At 51.3% G+C, this 19,475-nt stretch overlaps 7 protein-coding genes and 1 non-coding gene across 8 annotated transcripts; 5 read left to right on the top strand and 3 right to left on the bottom strand.

Moving 5' to 3' along the window:
• Window positions 1-58: 58 nt before the first annotated feature.
• On the top strand, window positions 59-1,024 carry Aud_008144 (SDR family oxidoreductase; the record flags this gene model as incomplete). Its single annotated transcript, XM_043293026.1, has 1 exon — window positions 59-1,024. One exon carries the CDS (start codon window positions 59-61, stop codon window positions 1,022-1,024), a length of 966 nt encoding a protein of 321 aa, XP_043148961.1.
• Window positions 1,025-2,284: 1,260 nt separating this feature from the next.
• Aud_008145 (mitochondrial processing peptidase) lies at window positions 2,285-3,973 on the top strand (the record flags this gene model as incomplete). Its single annotated transcript, XM_043293027.1, has 5 exons — window positions 2,285-2,434; window positions 2,494-2,619; window positions 2,673-2,750; window positions 2,824-3,518; window positions 3,583-3,973. The coding sequence occupies 5 exons, from the start codon at window positions 2,285-2,287 to the stop codon at window positions 3,971-3,973; spliced, it is 1,440 nt and encodes a 479-aa protein (XP_043148962.1).
• A 434-nt stretch (window positions 3,974-4,407) lies between these two features.
• Window positions 4,408-4,985, bottom strand: Aud_008146 (PLAC8 family protein; the record flags this gene model as incomplete). Its single annotated transcript, XM_043293028.1, has 3 exons — window positions 4,408-4,641; window positions 4,703-4,800; window positions 4,889-4,985. 3 exons carry the CDS (start codon window positions 4,983-4,985, stop codon window positions 4,408-4,410), a joined length of 429 nt encoding a protein of 142 aa, XP_043148963.1.
• Window positions 4,986-6,386: 1,401 nt separating this feature from the next.
• Window positions 6,387-9,376, top strand: Aud_008147 (tRNA (cytosine-C5-)-methyltransferase; the record flags this gene model as incomplete). Its single annotated transcript, XM_043293029.1, has 4 exons — window positions 6,387-6,410; window positions 6,487-6,668; window positions 6,724-8,838; window positions 9,040-9,376. 4 exons carry the CDS (start codon window positions 6,387-6,389, stop codon window positions 9,374-9,376), a joined length of 2,658 nt encoding a protein of 885 aa, XP_043148964.1.
• A 2,076-nt stretch (window positions 9,377-11,452) lies between these two features.
• Aud_008148 (glycoside hydrolase family 35 protein) lies at window positions 11,453-14,890 on the top strand (the record flags this gene model as incomplete). The annotated part of the gene is made up of 9 exons (XM_043293030.1): window positions 11,453-11,587; window positions 11,643-11,719; window positions 11,782-12,084; window positions 12,135-12,401; window positions 12,457-12,472; window positions 12,523-12,618; window positions 12,668-12,802; window positions 12,850-13,516; window positions 13,566-14,890. 9 exons carry the CDS (start codon window positions 11,453-11,455, stop codon window positions 14,888-14,890), a joined length of 3,021 nt encoding a protein of 1,006 aa, XP_043148965.1.
• Window positions 14,891-15,438: 548 nt separating this feature from the next.
• On the top strand, window positions 15,439-15,942 carry Aud_008149 (uncharacterized protein; the record flags this gene model as incomplete). Its single annotated transcript, XM_043293031.1, has 1 exon — window positions 15,439-15,942. One exon carries the CDS (start codon window positions 15,439-15,441, stop codon window positions 15,940-15,942), a length of 504 nt encoding a protein of 167 aa, XP_043148966.1.
• A 477-nt stretch (window positions 15,943-16,419) lies between these two features.
• On the bottom strand, window positions 16,420-16,885 carry Aud_008150 (uncharacterized protein; the record flags this gene model as incomplete). The annotated part of the gene is made up of 2 exons (XM_043293032.1): window positions 16,420-16,788; window positions 16,868-16,885. 2 exons carry the CDS (start codon window positions 16,883-16,885, stop codon window positions 16,420-16,422), a joined length of 387 nt encoding a protein of 128 aa, XP_043148967.1.
• A 1,547-nt stretch (window positions 16,886-18,432) lies between these two features.
• Aud_r0026 lies at window positions 18,433-18,552 on the bottom strand. Its single transcript, XR_006253276.1, has one exon. It is a non-coding gene; the product is annotated as a 5S ribosomal RNA (ribosomal RNA).
• Window positions 18,553-19,475: the final 923 nt, after the last annotated feature.

Consider the following 19,475-nt stretch of genomic DNA (forward strand, 5'->3'; position numbering starts at 1 on the left):
TTCTACTTCTGGTTTACATTCCTTCCGACTCAGGATCAAGGACTCAACGGCTTCCACCATGTCTATAATCATCACTGGAGCAGGCGGCTACGTGGGCCAGGAACTGGCTGCCGCATTGCTTGCGAGTGAACCTGATACCACAGTGATCCTCACAGACGTCGTCGCACCTCCTGTCCCCCCTTCCGCGGCACAACATGCATCGCGAGTCAAGAGCGTACAAGCAGACCTCACCGTGCCAAGCGTGGTCGACGAGCTATTCAACGAGTCACACCGCTATGATACTGTCTACCTTCTCCACGGGATCATGTCAAGCGGCGCAGAGGCCAACTTCGAGATCGGGATGCGGGTCAATCTCGACGCAACCCGGTACATCCTCGACAGACTACGCACTACCATGTTCGGGGTGAAGGTGGTATTCACCTCGACGCTGGCCGTCTACGGCCTTGCGCCCCCGGGCTTCGTCATCGACGAGACAAATTTCCCGCCTGTGCCCTCGTCCTCGTACGGGTCGGCGAAGCTCGTCATCGAGACGCTCCTGAATGATTACTCAAGGCGCGGGTTCATCGACGGCCGTGCCGTGCGATTGCCCACGGTGACGGTGCGAGCCGGCCAGCCCACCCAGGCTGCGAGCAGCTTCGCGAGCGACATCATTCGGGAGCCGTTCAATGGGAAAAAGGCAATTCTGCCGGTGAGTAAGAGCACCGAGCTGTGGATTTGCTCGCCGTACACTGTTGTGAAGAACCTGTTGCATGCGAGGACTATCCCCAAGGAGGCGTTTGGGGTTTCGAGATCGGTGAATCTACCAGGTCTGAAGGTCAGCGTTCAGGAGATGTTGGATGCGTTAGAGGAGATTGGAGGCACGGAGCGTCGAGATTTGGTGGAAGAGAAGTATGATGCGGATGTTGATCGGATTGTCCAGACATGGACTCCTAACTTCAACACCGCGCGTGCTATCAAGTTGGGGTTCTCAGAGGATGTTTCGATGGTGGAGAATATCAGGCAATATGCCAGTCGGTTTCATTGATTTCTATCGGGCTGATATTACAGTATGTATGAGGACAATCAATGCAATTTCTCTTCAATTCTCGTGTTTGTCGTTATTCTTTGCATTTTGAAAACGATTGATGTGATACTAGCAAGTCATTTACATAAACTCGAATCTACTCGCGTGGGAGCAGATCTATAATATGCTCAGGCTGGCATGCGATTTGCTTAGCTGGGGCTTTGTATGTGCTGCATACATTTGCTTTAAACGAGGCTGGATACTCACAAAGCATTCGTCCTCTGATATCTGCCTATAAAAACGGCCAAGAAGGTTCTTGAACACAGCTGACCTGAACAGGATGCCATAATAACTCGCGAGGAAATCCAACTCGGCAATACGATGACGGTGGGTAGCAGGCCACTTTGTAATGAGGTCCCAGGGGTTCTTGCTATCGGGCGGATACAACGTCTCGAACAAGATTGAATTCACACTCTGTATGCTCAGATCGGGGAGCATCTGCTGTGCAGGACATGCCTTCCTCATTCGTTGTCTCGACCGCGGGTGTTACCGGAGTCGAGGTTTGAGACGTGCCTCCCTGTTGCTGAGTAACGTTCAGTGCTGTCGATGGGTGGCAGGCCATTTCTACATTCTACACAAGGTCCCAAGGGTTCCTGCTGGGCGGCGCTTCGAATACAAAGTCTGTAAGCTTAGATAGAGGAACATGCGCAGTGCAGATGCCTTGGGAACTATGAGGCGGGCCGGATATTCCAGACACGGACTCCTAACTTCAACACAGCTCTTGCTGTCAAGTTGGGATTCTCATTCTCAGAGGATGTTTCGATAGTGGAGAATACCAGGCAAAATCCAGTCGATTTTCATTGACTTCTATCGGACTGAGATCAACTGTGTATGTGAACTAGAATCTGATCGCGGAGGAACGGATCTCTGAGAGCCGCTGCAGCGAAGAGCAGTTTGATAAAGTTGGGGAAGAACCTCAATGGTAGCTTTCCCTGCAAGGTACAAGTTCATGGAGTGAATAGCGAGGACAATAATCAGGCCCATCAAGCATGTCCATTCACAGGAAAAAGTGTTGGAGCACGGTGGTTTTTTGCAGTGAAGGAAACTGTCGGGATCGAAGGCAGGCGGTTTGGAAAAGCGGGTCATGTGATTGGCTGGCGAGAGCTGGCGAACAATTTGACTCCCGAACTTCAACCTCGCATCTCCAGGACTGCCCCATCTCCAGCAAACGTCCCTTTCAATTCCCCCCCTCTCCCTTCAGTCTCCCTCCAGTCTTTCACAATGGCCTCTCGGCGCCTAGCGTTCAACTTCAACCAGGCTCTGCGGAGCCGTGCTGCCTTGAAGGCCGTTCAGCCCGTGAAGCGTGGCTTTGCTTCTCCGGTCGCCTTGCCGTCCACCACCCAGTCGACGACTCTCTCCAACGGATTCACGGTACGAAAGAGAATTGAATTGCATCTCAATGGCTTCGCAAAGCCGCTAATCAACCATAGATTGCGACTGAATACTCCCCATGGGCTCAGACATCCACTGTTGGCGTCTGGATCGACGCCGGCAGCAGGGCAGAGACTGACAAGACCAACGGAACCGCACACTTCCTTGAGCACCTTGCCTTCAAGGTATATAACCAGCGAACATTCAGGTAGTGGATCGATTGCTGACGGAAATGTAGGGTACCAACAAGAGAACCCAGCACCAGCTGGAACTCGAGATCGAAAACATGGGTGCTCACCTGAACGCTTACACTTCGGTACGGCCCGGAACGATGATTGGATTGACCTTCCATCAGGACACTATTTGAACTAATTGGAACTTTTTCTTAGAGGGAAAACACTGTCTACTACGCCAAGTCTTTCAACAACGATGTCCCCAAGGCCGTCGACATCCTCGCCGATATCCTGCAGAACTCGAAGTTGGAGCCCGCTGCTATCGAGCGTGAGAGAGATGTGATTCTGCGTGAGCAGGAGGAGGTCGACAAGCAGCTCGAGGAGGTTGTCTTTGACCACCTGCACGCCACTGCTTTCCAGAACCAGCCCCTTGGTCGCACCATCCTCGGCCCCAAGGAGAACATCCAGACTATCTCCCGGGATAACTTGACCGACTACATCAAGACCAACTACACTGCTGACCGCATGGTTCTGGTCGGTGCCGGTGGCATCCCCCACGAGCAGCTCGTCAAGCTGGCTGAGCAGCACTTCGGTTCCCTCCCCAGCAAGCCCCCAACCTCCGCTGCTCTCGCTCTCACCGCTGAGCAGAAGCGTACCCCCGAGTTCATCGGATCCGAGGTCAGAATTCGTGACGACACTCTTCCTTCTGCCCACATCGCCGTCGCTGTTGAGGGTGTCAGCTGGAAGGATGACGACTACTTCACTGCTCTCGTCGCCCAGGCCATCGTCGGCAACTGGGATCGTGCCATGGGCAACTCCCCCTACCTCGGCAGCCGCCTCAGCTCTTTCGTCAACCACCACAACCTTGCCAACAGCTTCATGAGCTTCTCCACTAGCTACAGCGACACTGGGTAAGTTTATTATTTTTCAGAAGTATGGCAATGCCAGGCACAGATTGAACTAATTGAAATATAGTCTGTGGGGTATCTACATGGTCTCGGAGAACCTGACCAGGCTCAACGACCTGGTCCACTTCGCCCTCCGTGAGTGGTCTCGCCTGTGCTACAACGTCTCCGCTGCCGAGGTTGAGCGTGCCAAGGCTCAGCTCAAGGCCTCCATCCTCCTGTCCCTCGACGGCACCACTGCCGTTGCCGAGGACATTGGTCGCCAGATCATCACCACTGGCCGTCGCCTCAGCCCTGAGGACGTTGAGCGCATTATTGGCCGCATCACCGAGAAGGACGTCATGGACTTCGCCAACCGCAAAATCTGGGATCAGGACATCGCTATCAGCGCTGTCGGTTCCATTGAGGGCATCCTGGACTACCAGCGCATCCGCAATAACATGAGCCGTAACTCCCTGTAAACGAAATTACTGGTTTTTCTTGATGTCTCAGAATTCATGGCCATTGCCACCTGTCCAGTTATGTTTCCTTTGTTCCGTTGGCAGTTAATAGATCGAAGAGGTGGAAGTTGCGGAGGTAGCGTGTTCTGTACAGTACACAACTGTTGACTGATATACTCAAAATGTGTATTCTCTTTTACTTCAACTTTACCATTCCAGTACCCATTCTTAAGGGACCTACGCTCACAAACTGAGCATGCTTAGTTAATCCTTAGATGACCGCTGATACCAGTAACCCAAGCCTCGTGAAGATGCAATGCAATAACGATTATCGGTTCACTCGTCGGATACACCTCACTGGAGACCATTATCGAAATCAGAACCAGAATTACCATTACTCTTATTGTCTAATTAGCACTAATATGACCGACAGACAAACCCTGACCGCAACTACATTACTGAGGATAAGCCATCCCCGAAGGAGCCTGATACCCGCCCTGAAGGTTGTTCGACCGAGCCTCGACCTCCTTCTCGTTCTGCACGAGCGTGCAGCACGGGCAGAGGCAGGACTGCCAGCAATCTTCGAACCCGGAGCCCTGGATTCCAAAGCGTTCACGGAGTTGACCTCGTTTGATCATAAGCAGGACACAGGAGAGGCCGCAGTAGGCGGAGAGCGCGTAGAGGCAGCACTATGGGTACAGATGGCGGTTAGTATCGTTGCTGTTTGAGAAGACACTAGACAATGCATACATCGCCGTTGACGTAGCTGTGCTCCTTCAGAGCGGGATCCTGGAGGCGAGATTGGGTTTTGCCGAACAGGCAGCATGGTGCACACCAACCGACAAGACCTGAAGGGATAAATGTCAGCAAGTAGATCGTATATGAGATATGGGGTGACGGAGGAGGCGAGGCCATTTGAGGTCAAGGATCCCTTACAGGTTTCGGTGGGAGAGCAACAGTCCCAGAACGAGCTGGACCACTCATGAGAGTGCTGAGCAGCAGGGGCAAGCTGTTGGGGATCTTTGGTATCCATTATTGGGTATGCTTCAAGTGCAGGAAGACGGTTAAGAGTCCACCAAAAAAAAAACGATCCTACGACATCAAGTCCGAGGGGAAGCTAACAATTTAAACTGCAGCGATGGCAGTGCCTTAAGGAGAAGGGCTGTCTCGCAGGCTAAAGGGATCGTTTTTCTTTTTCTCTGCCGAGGAGACGAAACGCTCTCGCGACTCGTGAAGATCCCTCATCGGACTCTCACGTCGTACCTGAACCACGGCCTGCCACATGCAGGTCCCTGACCCATCTAATAGACTTCATGTTCTGCTTGGTCCAATGGTGGACGCAGTCAATCCGCTAAAATGCATGATTCGGAACATTGTGGACATGGTTGAGGAGTGAAAACTTTGTTTGACATCACAGAAAGCCAGTGAGGCTGTGATGCCCCCTTTTTTTGAGCAACTGTGTAAATCATCTCAAGCGATATGCGTTGTGAGCCTGTGTGTCTGCTTGTGGAAGAGCTGAACCCAAAACACGAGAACTAGCAGCGACTCCACAGTGTTAGTCAGAGTTAACCATTTCTTTTGGTACAAGCTTTCAAAGCAGTCAATTGGAACTGGATTCAAAGGAAATGATCAGCAAAGATCATTCGAAAATCGCTTAGAAGGGGTTAGATGAACGCCCAATCTCGTATCTCATGCGGCTCAACCGCCAGGGACCTGCCTACACAGTGTAGGGTTGACAGTGTCACGGGAAGTAGATGGGTTGGCATTTCCCTATACGAGGCCTAGAAAGACGACCCGCTAATCTCGACCAATTTCATTTTCATGCTTGGGCATTCAGGACAACTGAAAGATCAGAAGGATCAGACGGTTGTGTCAGGCACGCTGTTCAGGGGTGTGACAGGTATCTCTAGGAGTTCCGTGTCCTATACTGGGCTCGGGAAGGAGGAGAACAGCGAGAAGCATCGTCGCAAGTGTTCATTACAAGATTGAAAGGCATGACAGTAGCATCGGATACATCCCAGTAAGATTCTCATTACTGTCATCTAAAGGGCAACTAGTAATGAAGTTCATTGTCGCCCGTCGGAAAAAGCTCGGGATTAGGCAAACAGCAACAAACGCACTTCGATGCTGATACCGGCCGTCATCTCTCATTATTGCCGGTTCACCTTTGTCTAGTTTGGCCTCTCCGATAAGACTTCACGCTGCTAAAGTACGTCTCCAAACTAGAAAAAGAATCGTCGATGAAGTCATTGCAGGTTGTTGTTAATGTTTGTAGAGAGCATGAATAATCGAGAGACGGGCCGAATATTAATCCGAAGCGGGATGTTTTACTTTTTGGAGCTCCGCAATGAAGAAATAATTATTGCTGCGCAAGAGCAGGCCGAGAATATCTTTGTGCCTCGGCTTCTCATCCCAATCATATCACTTGATTACCATGGCTAAGCGTGGTGGTAGAAAGGTGAGCATCCCCGATATCAATTGGTCTCGTCTCGACCAGTGTGGAAATTCGTCGCAGCTAACATACTTTGTTGCAGGGTGGCCGTGGCGGCGGTGCGCGCGGGCAGCGCCAGAACTACGCGGATATTCCCAAAACGAATGAGAAGCTCGAGCGCTTTTATACTGAACAAGGCTTCATTCCCGAGGAAGAGAGGGAAGCATTCTGGGAAGCTCTGCGGAGGGACCTTCCCAACAGCTTCCGATTCACTGGTTCAAAAGGGTACGTAATGGCAGGCCGAAATTTCCCAACTGCATTGAACTCTGACATTTGGAAGACACGCGCTTGCTGTCCAGGAGAAGCTCAAGAATCACTATATTCCCGAAATCACCTCGATCCAGTATGAGGGTAACTTTGTCGAGCCGCCACGCCCTGTTCCTTGGTACCCGGACCAGCTCGCATGGTGGATGACCACCCCCAAGAATGTCGTCCGGCGGTTCAAGCCTTTCGCCTCATTTCAGAAGTTCCTTGTCGCCGAGACGGATGTTGGAAATATCACTCGACAGGAGGTTGTGAGCATGATTCCCCCGCTGCTCATTGACGTCAGACCTGGCATGACCGTTTTGGACATGTGCGCCGCACCAGGAAGTAAGTCAGCGCAATTGATGGAATTGCTTCATGCGGGGGAGGAAGATGCGATGCGCCAGGTGGCTCAGCAAGTGAAGGAAGGGACTGCAGGGCCGGAACCTATAGGGCCGGAGGGTCTCAACGACGATGGCAGAACCACTGGTCTTCTCATCGCCAACGATTCCGACTTCAAACGTGCACACATGCTTGTCCATCAGATGAAGCGACTGAGCTCCCCGAATCTTATCGTCACGAATCACGACGCCACGATGTATCCCTCCATCAGATTGCCTCCTCTCCCAGAATCAGACGGCAAGCCCCAGAAGAACAGATACCTGAAATTCGATCGCATCCTTGCCGATGTCCCTTGCACCGGTGATGGTACTGCCAGGAAGAATATCAGCGTATGGAAAGAATGGGGCCCTGCCAACGCCCTGGGTCTGCACGCCACACAGGTTCGAATTCTTGTTCGTGCTCTGCAGATGCTGAAGGTTGGTGGACGGGTGGTCTACTCCACTTGCAGCATGAATCCTGTCGAGAACGAGGCTGTCGTTGCTAGTGCTATTAACCGCTGCGGAGGCTCGGCCAATGTTGAAATCCTCGATTGCAGCGATGAATTGCCCGGACTGAAGAGAGCTGCTGGCGTGCGGACATGGAAGGTCATGGATCGTGAGGGCCGTATGTACAACAGCTGGAAAGAGGTCGAAGAGCAAAGGGAGCGTGAAGGCATCAACGGCCTGGGCCGGATCGGCGAAGGCATGTTCCCGCCTACCGGAGAGAATGCAGACTTGCCTCTTGAGAGATGCATCCGCGTCTATCCTCATCTCCAAGATACCGGCGGTTTCTTCATCACTGTCCTTGAGAAGAAATCTGAAATTCGCGCCAAGCCGGAAGACTCCTCTAAGGTCATCCCCAAGGCCTCCATTGCGGCTCTGACTGAGGAGCTGGATTTCAAGCAGAAGCATGGAAATGCGCGCCCTCTTGAAAAGCTTAATGCCTTAGACGATCTGGTTGCCCCCGATCAAGAGGCCCAGTTGGAGATGGATAAGAACGCTTCTGTTGCTGAAGCGACGCACCAAGTGCCCTACTTCGCAACGAACCAGATTTCGCCTGCAAAGAGAGATGCAGAGGACATGGAAGATGAAGTTCCATCCAAGAAGACCAAAGTGGAAGACGGTACTGAAGTAGTACTGGGAGATCGTCCTATCCACCGTCCTCCGCCTGAGGCAGAGGATCCTGACGTCTCTGAGAGCACCCCTACTCCGCTCCCCACGGAGACCCCTCAGGCAGAGTCAACCGAGACAAAGCCCCAGCCCCCGCAGAAGCGGAAACCCGGCCAGCCGATTGAGGAACCATTCAAATATCTGGATCCCGATAACGAGGAAATCGACCCGATTTTCAAGTTCTACGAGATATCCGAGCGGTTCCCACGTGACCGTTTCATGGTCCGCAACGCGCAGGCGACCCCTACGAGGACTATCTACTACACCAGTGCACTGGCGCGTGACATCCTGACGGCAAACGAGGGACATGGCATGAAATTCGTGCATTGCGGTGTGAAGATGTTTGTCAAGCAAGATGCCCAGCGCCCCAACGTCTGCCGCTGGCGCATCCAGACCGATGGGTTGCGCATCCTTGAACCCTGGGTGGGTCCTGGTAGGGCGGTCGTCCTGACTAAGAAGGAGACCTTGCGCAAACTCCTCGTGGAGATGTTCCCCAAAGTTGCCGATGATAGCTGGAAGGACCTTGGCGAGATCGGCGAACGTGTGCGGGATATCGAAATGGGCTGTAGCATTTTGTATGTTCAGCCGGAGGAGAATTTCAGGTATGTCAAATCACTTTTCATATGGCGGCAGGGTCTCCCTACAGTCACCAGCAGCAGCACCACCAACAGATGACACTACCACCAAGCCCCATCATCCCGACTCTATCCGCCCCATCATCTCACATCTCCTATTACCCCAGCTCTGCCCCGGCGTCTCCCCATCAATTACGATTCAGCTAGATGCTAATTGGTTCCCAACAGTGAACATATGGTGCTCCCACTTTGGCGGTCGCTGCATTCGGTCAACCTCATGCTTCCCAAGGAAGAGCGCCGTGCCATGCTCCTACGTATATTCAACGACGAGCCTCAGCTGTTGAACATCACTCAGCAAGGCACACCTCAAACGTCCACTCCAGTAACACCCGCAGTCGAGACGAATGAGGAAGACGTGTCTGGCATGGCCCCTACGGAAGCGGAAGAGAATGCCCTGAAGCAGGAAAACCTTGTGTTAGGCGAGGATCAGCAGGAGCAGGTGGATGCTCGGGAGACGTGGACCAAGGCCGGTGACGAAGAGGACCGGTTTAACACAACTGTATAAATATAGCCACGACTAGTGGTGCTTCGCATCTAGTCTTTACTCGGTGTTTGGGAAAAAAATCAAGTCTAAGCTTTTATTCTCTTATCCGTGCGAATTCTCTTATCCGTGCGAGGATCTCACTCGGCACCAGGAGTCTTACTGGCGACGAATGAGCCCATGTGTACTATCATTTAGTATTCATCATCGGAATGTTGTGCTTGCAAGGGTCGAAACGAGCGAACAGTTGCGTAGTACTCTGGTTGACCCCGGTGGTTTTGTTAGTATGTTTTTAATTCACACGCTATACAGGTATCATGTAATTGGTGTATTGGTTTCTGGCCAATATCTTGCTCCTGATATTCTGAATAGTTAAGACTTCTACCTATCAGAGTGGGCAATCATTTATGTAGAAAACCTCGTTAACTATTATGGGATAGCTGCGAGTCCCACTGTACTAACAAAACCACCGGGTCAACCAGAGTAGGACCTTCGCAGCTTACATCCAATCACAGCTTTCGACATCTCATGGCAAGGTTAATGTGGCTGTTTACATTTACCATGAGCAGGGCCCGATGTTCTTAGTGATTTGACCCCAATGATATGTCTTATGCAAGAACTTTATTTTCGAATGCACAGCAATGACCAGCATTATGGAGCTGGAAACTGGTTCGATTCCTGCATGTATTTTGGCACCAGTCTCGAGAAGCCAGGTTGGATTGCAATTTAACCGACAGGATAAATGCATATGCATCTCAAATAATAGGGGTCACACTGGTTGTGTATTTAGCCGAAAAATAGCCGGAACTGAGAAGTAACGAAGTGAAGGGGGTTGCTCATGGCCGGGACGCTTTTCACTCTCGAATGATGGGCATGCGATAAATATGCAGCGTAAGGTATCTTGGCCGTCTGCTTTTGCATTACGTTCAGCATGGGATTCAATGGACAAGATTGCTGCCCTTTGTTCTCTGCCAGTCTTGTCAGAGGGGAAACAGCCTCAAAGCAAGCGACTGAGCCTTTGGGGATTGATTAGGCTTTAGAAACACCTGGATGCGCCCCGGTGAGAGGTACCAAACTCTGAATTTAGCAACACATCAGCCACTTGCATCAAGCATGCAATCAGAGAACAGTCGGACTACGGAGGAGAATAGAAGAGGAAGAACTTTGCAGATTCCGGACTCCACATTTTACACCCCACCGAGTCCGCCGTGACCCCGCAGTCCCGCTCTCTCTTCCGTACAGCCGTCCGAAAGCTTGGATTACACTGATCTGGAGCCAAGAGGACCCCTGATGAGGGTCCATTGCAAGAGAATACCAGTGCCAATGGAAAAACCTAGTCTTTGAGCGCTGAATCGTTTATCGTTCTGACTGAGCATGTAAAGGGAATGAAGTTGTCCCTTGCATAAGCTGGAGTCTGGACAAGCGAAGTGACAGGGAATCGATACGGTGATTATGCTAGTCACTGCAGCCATGCCACTGCATCATCGTCATTGATGCGAGACAAATTGCAAGACTCGGGGCATCGCATGATTCTCCGGCGTGTCTCCGATATGAGGAAAAATTGCAGGCCGTTGGCCCCGCGTTATCGCAAACTAGTTTGTTGACTTTAATGTGGAGGATCGTCGGCCCAGTTTCCTCTCTGAATCAAGTGCAAGGACATCCCCTGCGACTACTCTCCTCCACAATGATGGCAGCTCATCTAGTGCCTCTCTGAATCCCTGCATCTCGACCTTCCCAATTCGACTCGTCTCCGCCTTGGTCTTTGTTAGCACGAATGATGCGTGTGCACACACCGAGGTCCCCCGTGGCAGATCTGTTCTGATCTCTTTCCAAGGGCCCACATCGCCTCTGTACCTGTTTGTTGTTGTGCCTGATGAGCAATGACGATAGCACGGTGCAAATGGAAGACTCGTGGATTGCTAGGATCGACATTTTTGTCATTTTACTTCTCGGAGGATTATGTGGGGTGTCAATTCCGTCATATATTAAGCCGAAGGTCCTCCCCCTCCCCTCCCTGCAGTCAAGCTCCCGATTCTCAGAAGACCTTGCCTTCCCTCCCTTGTAAGCTTCATTCTTCTGGATTTCCCTTGAAGAAACACCATGAAGCTTCTCTCTGTCTGCGCGGTTGCCTTGCTGGCAGCCCAGGCAGCGGGTGCTTCCATCAAGCACAAGCTCAATGGCTTAACTATTACGGAGCATTCGGATCCTGCGAAGCGGGAATTGTTACAGAAATACGTATGTGAGACCGGAAACTCGAACTTGATCAATGCGTACTCAGACATGACCCTAGGTCACCTGGGATGAGAAGTCACTGTTTGTCAATGGCGAGAGAATCATGATTTTCAGCGGTGAAGTTCACCCTTTCAGGTGCGTACCATCCGGCGATCTACTCTAGATTGCTACGGAACGGAGGTTCTTACATTGTGTAGACTGCCAGTTCCTTCGCTGTGGCTCGATGTCTTCCAGAAAATCAAGGCCCTGGGGTTCAATTGCGTTTCATTCTACGTCGACTGGGCCCTGCTCGAAGGAAAACCCGGCGAGTACAGGGCTGAAGGCAACTTTGCCCTTGAGCCGTTCTTTGACGCGGCTAAGCAGGCAGGAATTTATCTCCTCGCCCGTCCTGGTCCTTACATCAATGCCGAGGCTTCGGGCGGTGGTTTCCCTGGGTGGTTGCAGAGAGTGAACGGAACCCTGCGAACGGCCGATCCCGCGTACCTAAAGGCTACTGATAAGTACGTGACGTGATCGTTTATAGTGTCAAAAGGTGCTAACTCTAGATTAGCTACATGGCCCATGTTTCTGCTACTATTGCCAAAGGTCAAATCACAAACGGAGGCCCGGTCATCCTGTATCAACCAGAGAATGAGTACAGCGGTGCGTGCTGTGGTGCTACTTTCCCCGATGGTGACTACATGCAGTATGTCATCAATCAGGCTCGTAACGCCGGTATTGTCGTACCATTGATCAACAACGATGCCTGGGCTGGAGGACACAATGCCCCTGGGACGGGCAAGGGAGAGGTTAACATCTATGGTCACGACAGCTATCCGTGAGTCCAAGTTCCATGTTCTTCTGGAAAGATAATTCTAACTTATGTGGATCAGGCTAGGGTTTGACTGTGTAAGATCGAGTTTTCCACTTGAAGCATTGAGTCATTCTAATGAAACTAGGGACACCCAAGCGTTTGGCCCAAGGGCAACTTGCCGACCAATTTCCGGACGGATCACTTGAGAGAGAGCCCGACAACCCCGTACTCTCTTGTTGAGGTGTGTGATCTCATGCCTTTCAAGTCATACCTTGCTAAAAATCACAAAGTTCCAAGGAGGTTCCTTCGATCCATGGGGCGGACCCGGCTTTGAAGCATGCGCCGCCCTCGTCAATCATGAGTTCGAGAGAGTCTTCTACAAGAATGACTTCAGCTTTGGAGCTGCTCTCCTCAACTTGTACATGGTATGGAAAGTTCCCGCCTGAACCCGACCAAGTGCTGACACACTTAGACCTTTGGTGGCACGAACTGGGGTAACCTTGGCCATCCCGGCGGATACACATCCTACGATTACGGATCGCCGCTGACGGAATCTCGCAACGTCACTCGAGAGAAGTACAGTGAGCTCAAGTTAATCGGTAACTTCGTGAAAGCGTCGCCATCTTACCTTCTGGCTACACCTGGCAGTTTGACTACCTCCGGATATGCCGACACCGCGGATTTGACCGTAACTCCTTTGCTTGGCAATGGCACCGGATCGTACTTTGTTGTCAGACATACGGATTACACCAGCCAGGCATCCACCCCATACAAGCTCAGCCTCCCAACCAGTGCTGGAAAACTCACGGTTCCCCAGCTCGGCGGTACCCTGACGCTCAATGGACGTGATTCCAAGATTCATGTTGTAGACTACAAAGTCGCGGGGACTAATATCATCTACTCGACTGCCGAAGTCTTCACCTGGAAGAAGTTTGGGGACAGCAAAGTTCTCGTCTTGTACGGTGGGCCTGGTGAGCACCACGAGCTGGCCGTTTCACTCAAGTCCGACATCCAGGTCGTCGAAGGATCTAATTCAGGAGTCACCTCGAAGAAGGTTGGGGATGCTATTGTGGTCGCCTGGGATGTGTCTTCTTCCCGGCGTATTGTTCAGATTGGCGACCTCAAGATCTTCCTGCTGGGTAAGTATTCTGCCTGTGATTCTTACCACTCAAAGCTGATTCCGAGCAGATAGGAACTCTGCTTACAATTACTGGGTGCCGCAACTTGACAAGGACGGCTCGTCAACGGGCTACAGTTCCGAAGAGACTACTGCTTCGTCCATTATTGTCAAGGCTGGTTACCTTGTGCGAACTGCTTATACCAAGGGCTCCGGCCTCTATCTTACCGCGGATTTCAATGCAACAACCCCTGTTGAAGTGATTGGAGCCCCATCCAGTGTTCGAAACTTGTACATCAATGGCCAGAAGACCCAGTTCAAGACTGATAAGAACGGTATCTGGTCCACCGAGGTCAAATACAGTGCTCCTAAGATCAAGATTCCCAGCATGAAGAATCTAAATTGGAAGTATCTCGATACTCTGCCGGAGGTACAGTCGACTTATGATGATTCTGCGTGGCCGGCTGCCAACCTGGATACCACACCTAACACCCTGCGACCCTTGACCACGCCAAAGTCTCTTTATTCGTCCGACTATGGCTTCCATACCGGTTACTTGATCTACCGGGGCCATTTCGTTGCCGACGGCAGCGAGACTACCTTTGACGTTCGCACGCAAGGTGGCTCGGCCTTTGGCAGTTCCGTGTGGTTGAACGGAACATTCCTAGGCTCATGGACTGGTCTCAACGCGAATGCAGACTACAATTCGACCTACAAACTGCCACAGGTCGAGAAAGGCAAGAACTATGTCCTCACTGTTGTCATCGACACGATGGGTCTCGACGAGAACTGGGTTGTGGGCACAGACGGCGCGAAGGGCCCCCGGGGTATTCTGTCCTACAAGCTCTCTGGCCGCGACGCCTCCGCGATCACCTGGAAATTGACCGGAAACCTCGGCGGAGAGGATTACCAGGACAAGATCCGCGGTCCTCTGAACGAAGGTGGATTGTATGCCGAACGGCAGGGCTTCCACCAGCCCCAGCCGCCCAGCAAGAACTGGAAGTCAGCTAGTCCGCTCGACGGGCTGTCCAAGCCTGGCATTGGCTTCTACAGCGCTCAGTTTGATCTGGATATCCCAAGCGGGTGGGACGTGCCGCTCTACTTCAACTTTGGCAACGGCACGAAGTCAGCTTACCGGGTGCAGCTGTATGTCAACGGGTACCAGTACGGCAAGTTAGTTAGCAACATCGGCCCTCAGACAAGCTTCCCCGTCCCGCAGGGTATTCTGAACTACCAGGGAACCAACTGGGTTGCGTTGACTCTATGGGCACTCGAGTCGGATGGTGCCAAGTTGGGTGACTTTGAGCTGGTGAACACCACACCGGTGATGACTGCGCTATCGAAGATCCGGTCCTCAGAGCAGCCAGTGTACCGTCAACGGAAGGGAGCTTATTGATAGATAGTCGTCAGTGCACCTGTACGTCAGGCACGATAGTCGAGTACAACAATCAACACTGCTGTACATTCGCCTTTTTTAAATTCAAGTAATTTATTCTATCAGATATCAATAGTCTGGGACGTAGTACTCGGAAGTGAAGTTTGTTACTACATAGCTGGCCAACAGGAAAATTGTACCCGTAAAAAGGTACGGATACTCCCGAGGTGCCCACCCCCAGCCACCGCATAATCGGGGCTCCGTCCGCTGTACCACGTACATCATGCATTTTCACCGACACCGCAGCATTTTCCCTCCTCCTCTCTCAATGTCACTATTATTACAAAGTGCCGCATACTCCAAGGGAGGATCTCGATCGCACTCGCGCATCCGCGGTTAATCCCACCACATGTCGCTCGTTGCACTTGCACCATCACCATCACCATACGGATACCACCCAAACAACTAACCACCATTACCATCTACCGCGGAGCACACAACTACAACAACACAACCCCTCCAGTCACCCCAAATCCATTTTATAAAGGGGCAAAAAAGGGGGATAAAAAATGAGCCCCCTCCGCCGGTACACAACAGTCTCCATCCCAGCGTCCTACGGCCGGCTGGACGACGGTCCCTCCCCAGGTACCGTAGCGGGCATCGTCCTAGGCAGCGTCGCAGGCTTCGTCTTCCTCCTGTACCTAGCCTACCTTGGCCTCGGACTCAATAACAAACCACACCCCGACGACGTAGAAGTTAGCACCGTGTCGATGGAGTCCGCGCTATCGAGGCGGGCGCGACGAGCGCGCCGCGGCGGCGACGGAGGACGAGTCGAGGTGGTCGAGGAGCGGCGCAGGCGGCATCCCGACGATCATATTGTGGTGGAGGAGTCGGTGACGTCTGCGTCGAGGACGGATGAGGGAGATGTGGTGGAGGTTTTGGAGGAGCATTCGTCGATTGATGTGCCGGTGGCGCCGGCGCGGTCCAGGTCGAGGAGGAGTCGGGTGTCGGGGTCTTATCGGACGGTGGATCCGTACGAGTATGGGGGTGGGAGTTCGTATGATGGGCGGTGAGGAGATATTTAGAGGTGGATTGCATTATTTGTGATGTTGTTTTGGATACCCTTGATTTGATGCTATCATGTTACGATAATGACCTTTATGCTGTGCAGCTGGATAATGAGTTACGAAGCCATGTCATGCTCTGATGTATTTGAAATGGACACTTCTCTCGAAGATCACGATCAGGTTGGTCCGTGAGATGTAAATTAATCCTTAACAATAGTAAACGAAAAGTAATATTAACAAGAATGATACCGACTCCTCGCCCCTAGGCAACCAAGAAATGGGAAACGATGAGGGAATGAACGACGGAGAATCCACACAAAGGAGATATGACGAGTCCCGACCTGATAATGCTCCGTATCCGTTCCAGCGCCGTAGCAGAATAGTCAGAAAATGAGAGACAAAAAGGCATTCGAGCAGAAACAGAATGTTTTGGGCACTTTGCTCTCAATTTATAAGGCACAAGCGCCTTTCTTTCAATACTGCTTAGAACAGAATATCCAAGCAGCAACAGCATGCAAGAGCGGCCATTATACCGGCACAAATACCACCGCCTGAGGACCCTCCCCGGTCATCCGCATAGTAACCTTGCTGCTGTTGCGGGTATCCTTGCGGAGGATAGTACATAGGTTGACCCTGGGGAGGGGGCGAGCCGTAACCTTGCTGGGGAGGGGGTGAGCCGTAACCTTGCTGGGGAGGGGGGCCGTAGTTCTGGGGAGGGTAGTAGCCGCCTTGGTTGTAGCCGCCTTGGTTATAGTAGTCTTGGTTTGCGCCACCGGGAGGAGGAGGTGAGCCAGGGTGGCCGTATGGGCCAGCATCATGAACGGGCGCAGGATATGAAGGAGGAGGGCCGTCCTAGAGATTGAACGTTAGATGTCAGCCCATGCTAAGTCGCGAAGAAATGAAGTCAGTATGAGAGATATAGGGAACTAACCGGCTTGTTGTATGACATCTTGATGCTTGCGTAAAAGTGACGAGGTTCTCAATAGAGGTGAATTCTCAAAATGCACAGCTAATAGAGGCTGAAATTGATCACTAGTTCGAATAGACCTCACAGGTGTCGAGTCACGATGTAGTAGCTCTTTGAGCGGTTGGAAGATTGCCAACGGCTGTCAGCTGATTGCAAGAGAACGGATAAGGAGATATTTCGTTGCGTTGATGTGGAGCGTCGCGCTGACGATGCGAAATATGGTAAAAGAAGAAATTGAAAAGGAGGGGCAAAGGAAAGGAATTGTCAAGAATAGTCAGTCAGTCAGATGGAAGTTACAAGTGCTCCAAGAAAGAGGCGCCCCCAACAACTTGGCAGATGGCACGGGATCTCCGGATTCGGCAGGTCTGTGGCTGTACCGATGAGTATTTGTACAGAAGGTCCCTTATCATGTCTTTAGACAACGAGAGAATATAAACTACACTGGCAGAGAGGAGCCATCCTTGTTTTATATTTCCAGAAGGACTATGACCACCACAAAACTGTGTCTCAATCTCTGGTTTGATGGAGACGGAGCCATTCCAAGGTCGTAGGCATCCATGTAAAGTCAACTCCGGCACCGCCACCTTTAATTCGTAATGCATTCATCCACCACTCCTCGTGCGGCTGTCGGCAAGTTGTTTGTATAGAGGTAGCAACCAAATAAGCCGCCACGCACTGATCCTCATATTTGAATTAAACAGTCTTAGATGTTGCCAAGCAGCGTATGTGAATGATCTCCAACCATACTGAGTCTAATGATCTGAATATCAACGGGCTCTGACGCCGGTACCACAATCAATGGTCGCCCATTGTTGTCACTGGAATTAAAATTTTGGGTCCTATCCAACAGGGCACTGTTACTTTGGTAGATAGGTGGTCTTCCTGGGTTCCCCAGTCCCACCCGTTGATTTTTGTCTCTCTCAATTGGGCTCTTAATGAACTGCCAACCTGTATATCTTCAGGTAACTTATGGTCTATGAATAAGGACCAGGTCTCTCCAGTTGCAAAATCCTTATGGTCGCCGGGCGAGATCTGCATATCAGGATCATCCCATATTCCCCATTCACAGCCGTCAACTGTATACTCTGCCCAACGACCACACCACTAATATATGGTAGGATAGTTCAGAAGTTGATTATTAAAAAGTGATCGGTCTGGTCTCGCTAGAAGGACCAAGATGGTAGGTAATATGAATTCATGTTCTCACCTCCCATTTCTGTAAGGGAACGACTGATGCACATTCAATCTTTGTGATTAAAATTGAGGTGGCTTCTTCTCTTGAACCCATGTTAGCGGATAGTCAACATGGCAAGCACAGTAATCCTTACGCGCGAGATACTACCTCTGCCGGCCACATAATGGGAGTATGCAATGGCTTGCCTCCTTCTTCTACGGTAGCATAGGACTGCCTGGCAAGACGAGGCTGGAGTCTCGGGTTGGTATATAGCAGTTCTTCCCCTTCGAATTTGAAGAGTTTGACTCAATCAAGCATCTCCTACTACCTACCTACAGGCAAAAAATGCGTCAAAAACATACAACAGCCGGGATTCGCTGGTGGTCACCCACCCAACTACTAACCGGCCGGCGTGTGGCTTAAGTACGGCTGAGCGGACGGGAAGCCCTGTTTTCCACACCCTATGGTCGTATGTACTAGGATTCAAAGAGTGAGGAATGATATCTAATCATAATCAATAGCACATCTCTACAATAGTAGTTGTCATCTGGATGGGAGTAGATTCTTAGAAACAGTTCTTAGCTACTCCCTACTCCCGTGCGGCGTATCTTTCACTGGGCTAGAATAATATGTATCACTCTCCAACCGTCAGGCAAGAGAAGAAGCAGATTGGCAATACATCCACCCTCACTGGGGGCTGCCCAGAATATATTTAATAAAATATGATTCTTCAGTAACATATAGCGAAAGAGGAGGCCGTGTGCTTTGGGGAAGCTTAATCTGGCTCAAGCCTTCGGGGGCATGATGACGAAGAATGAAGCTGGAGGCAACAATTCCATAGATATGCAGAGCCCATGCGAATAGGCATAGGCTGTTTCTATCATCAATGCGGTGTAAGATGGCTTAAATAGATATGGGGTACTCCGCCTCAGCTTCTCAGGGCCTTCTAGCTCATGGGAGGTTGCTGGCATACCCAGGCTACAGGAAGTCAACCCGCCGCTGCTCTGGTCAAGTTTAGGGCTAAGAGCTCACAAGCGGTCTTTCTGTGTCCATCGCAAATACGGAGCCAAAAACTCGGCCATTACGGATTGTTGCTCTGCTTTGTTGGGCAGCAGCAGCAGCAGTTCTGTTGTAGGGTGGTATTAAGTCTAGGCACCCGTCATGGGAAATGAGACCAATAGAGGACACTGTCGAAGCGGCCCCATCTTGTAGCCGTATAGTCCGAAAAAGGCTAGTGGACAACCTGATGGAGACCCTTTCTTGATCGCTCAGCAGAAGAAAACGGTCCAGGCGGCGCGATCTCCAATCGGCAGACTTCCCTACAATGAGCTTAGCTTTGATTATTAGCCCTGGGTACAACTAGCGCTAGACTGGCTGACTCAATCCGCAAATCCATAC

Source organism: Aspergillus udagawae, assembly GCF_001078395.1.
Source record: "Aspergillus udagawae IFM 46973 DNA, scaffold_6, whole genome shotgun sequence".
NCBI lineage: Eukaryota > Fungi > Ascomycota > Eurotiomycetes > Eurotiales > Aspergillaceae > Aspergillus > Aspergillus udagawae.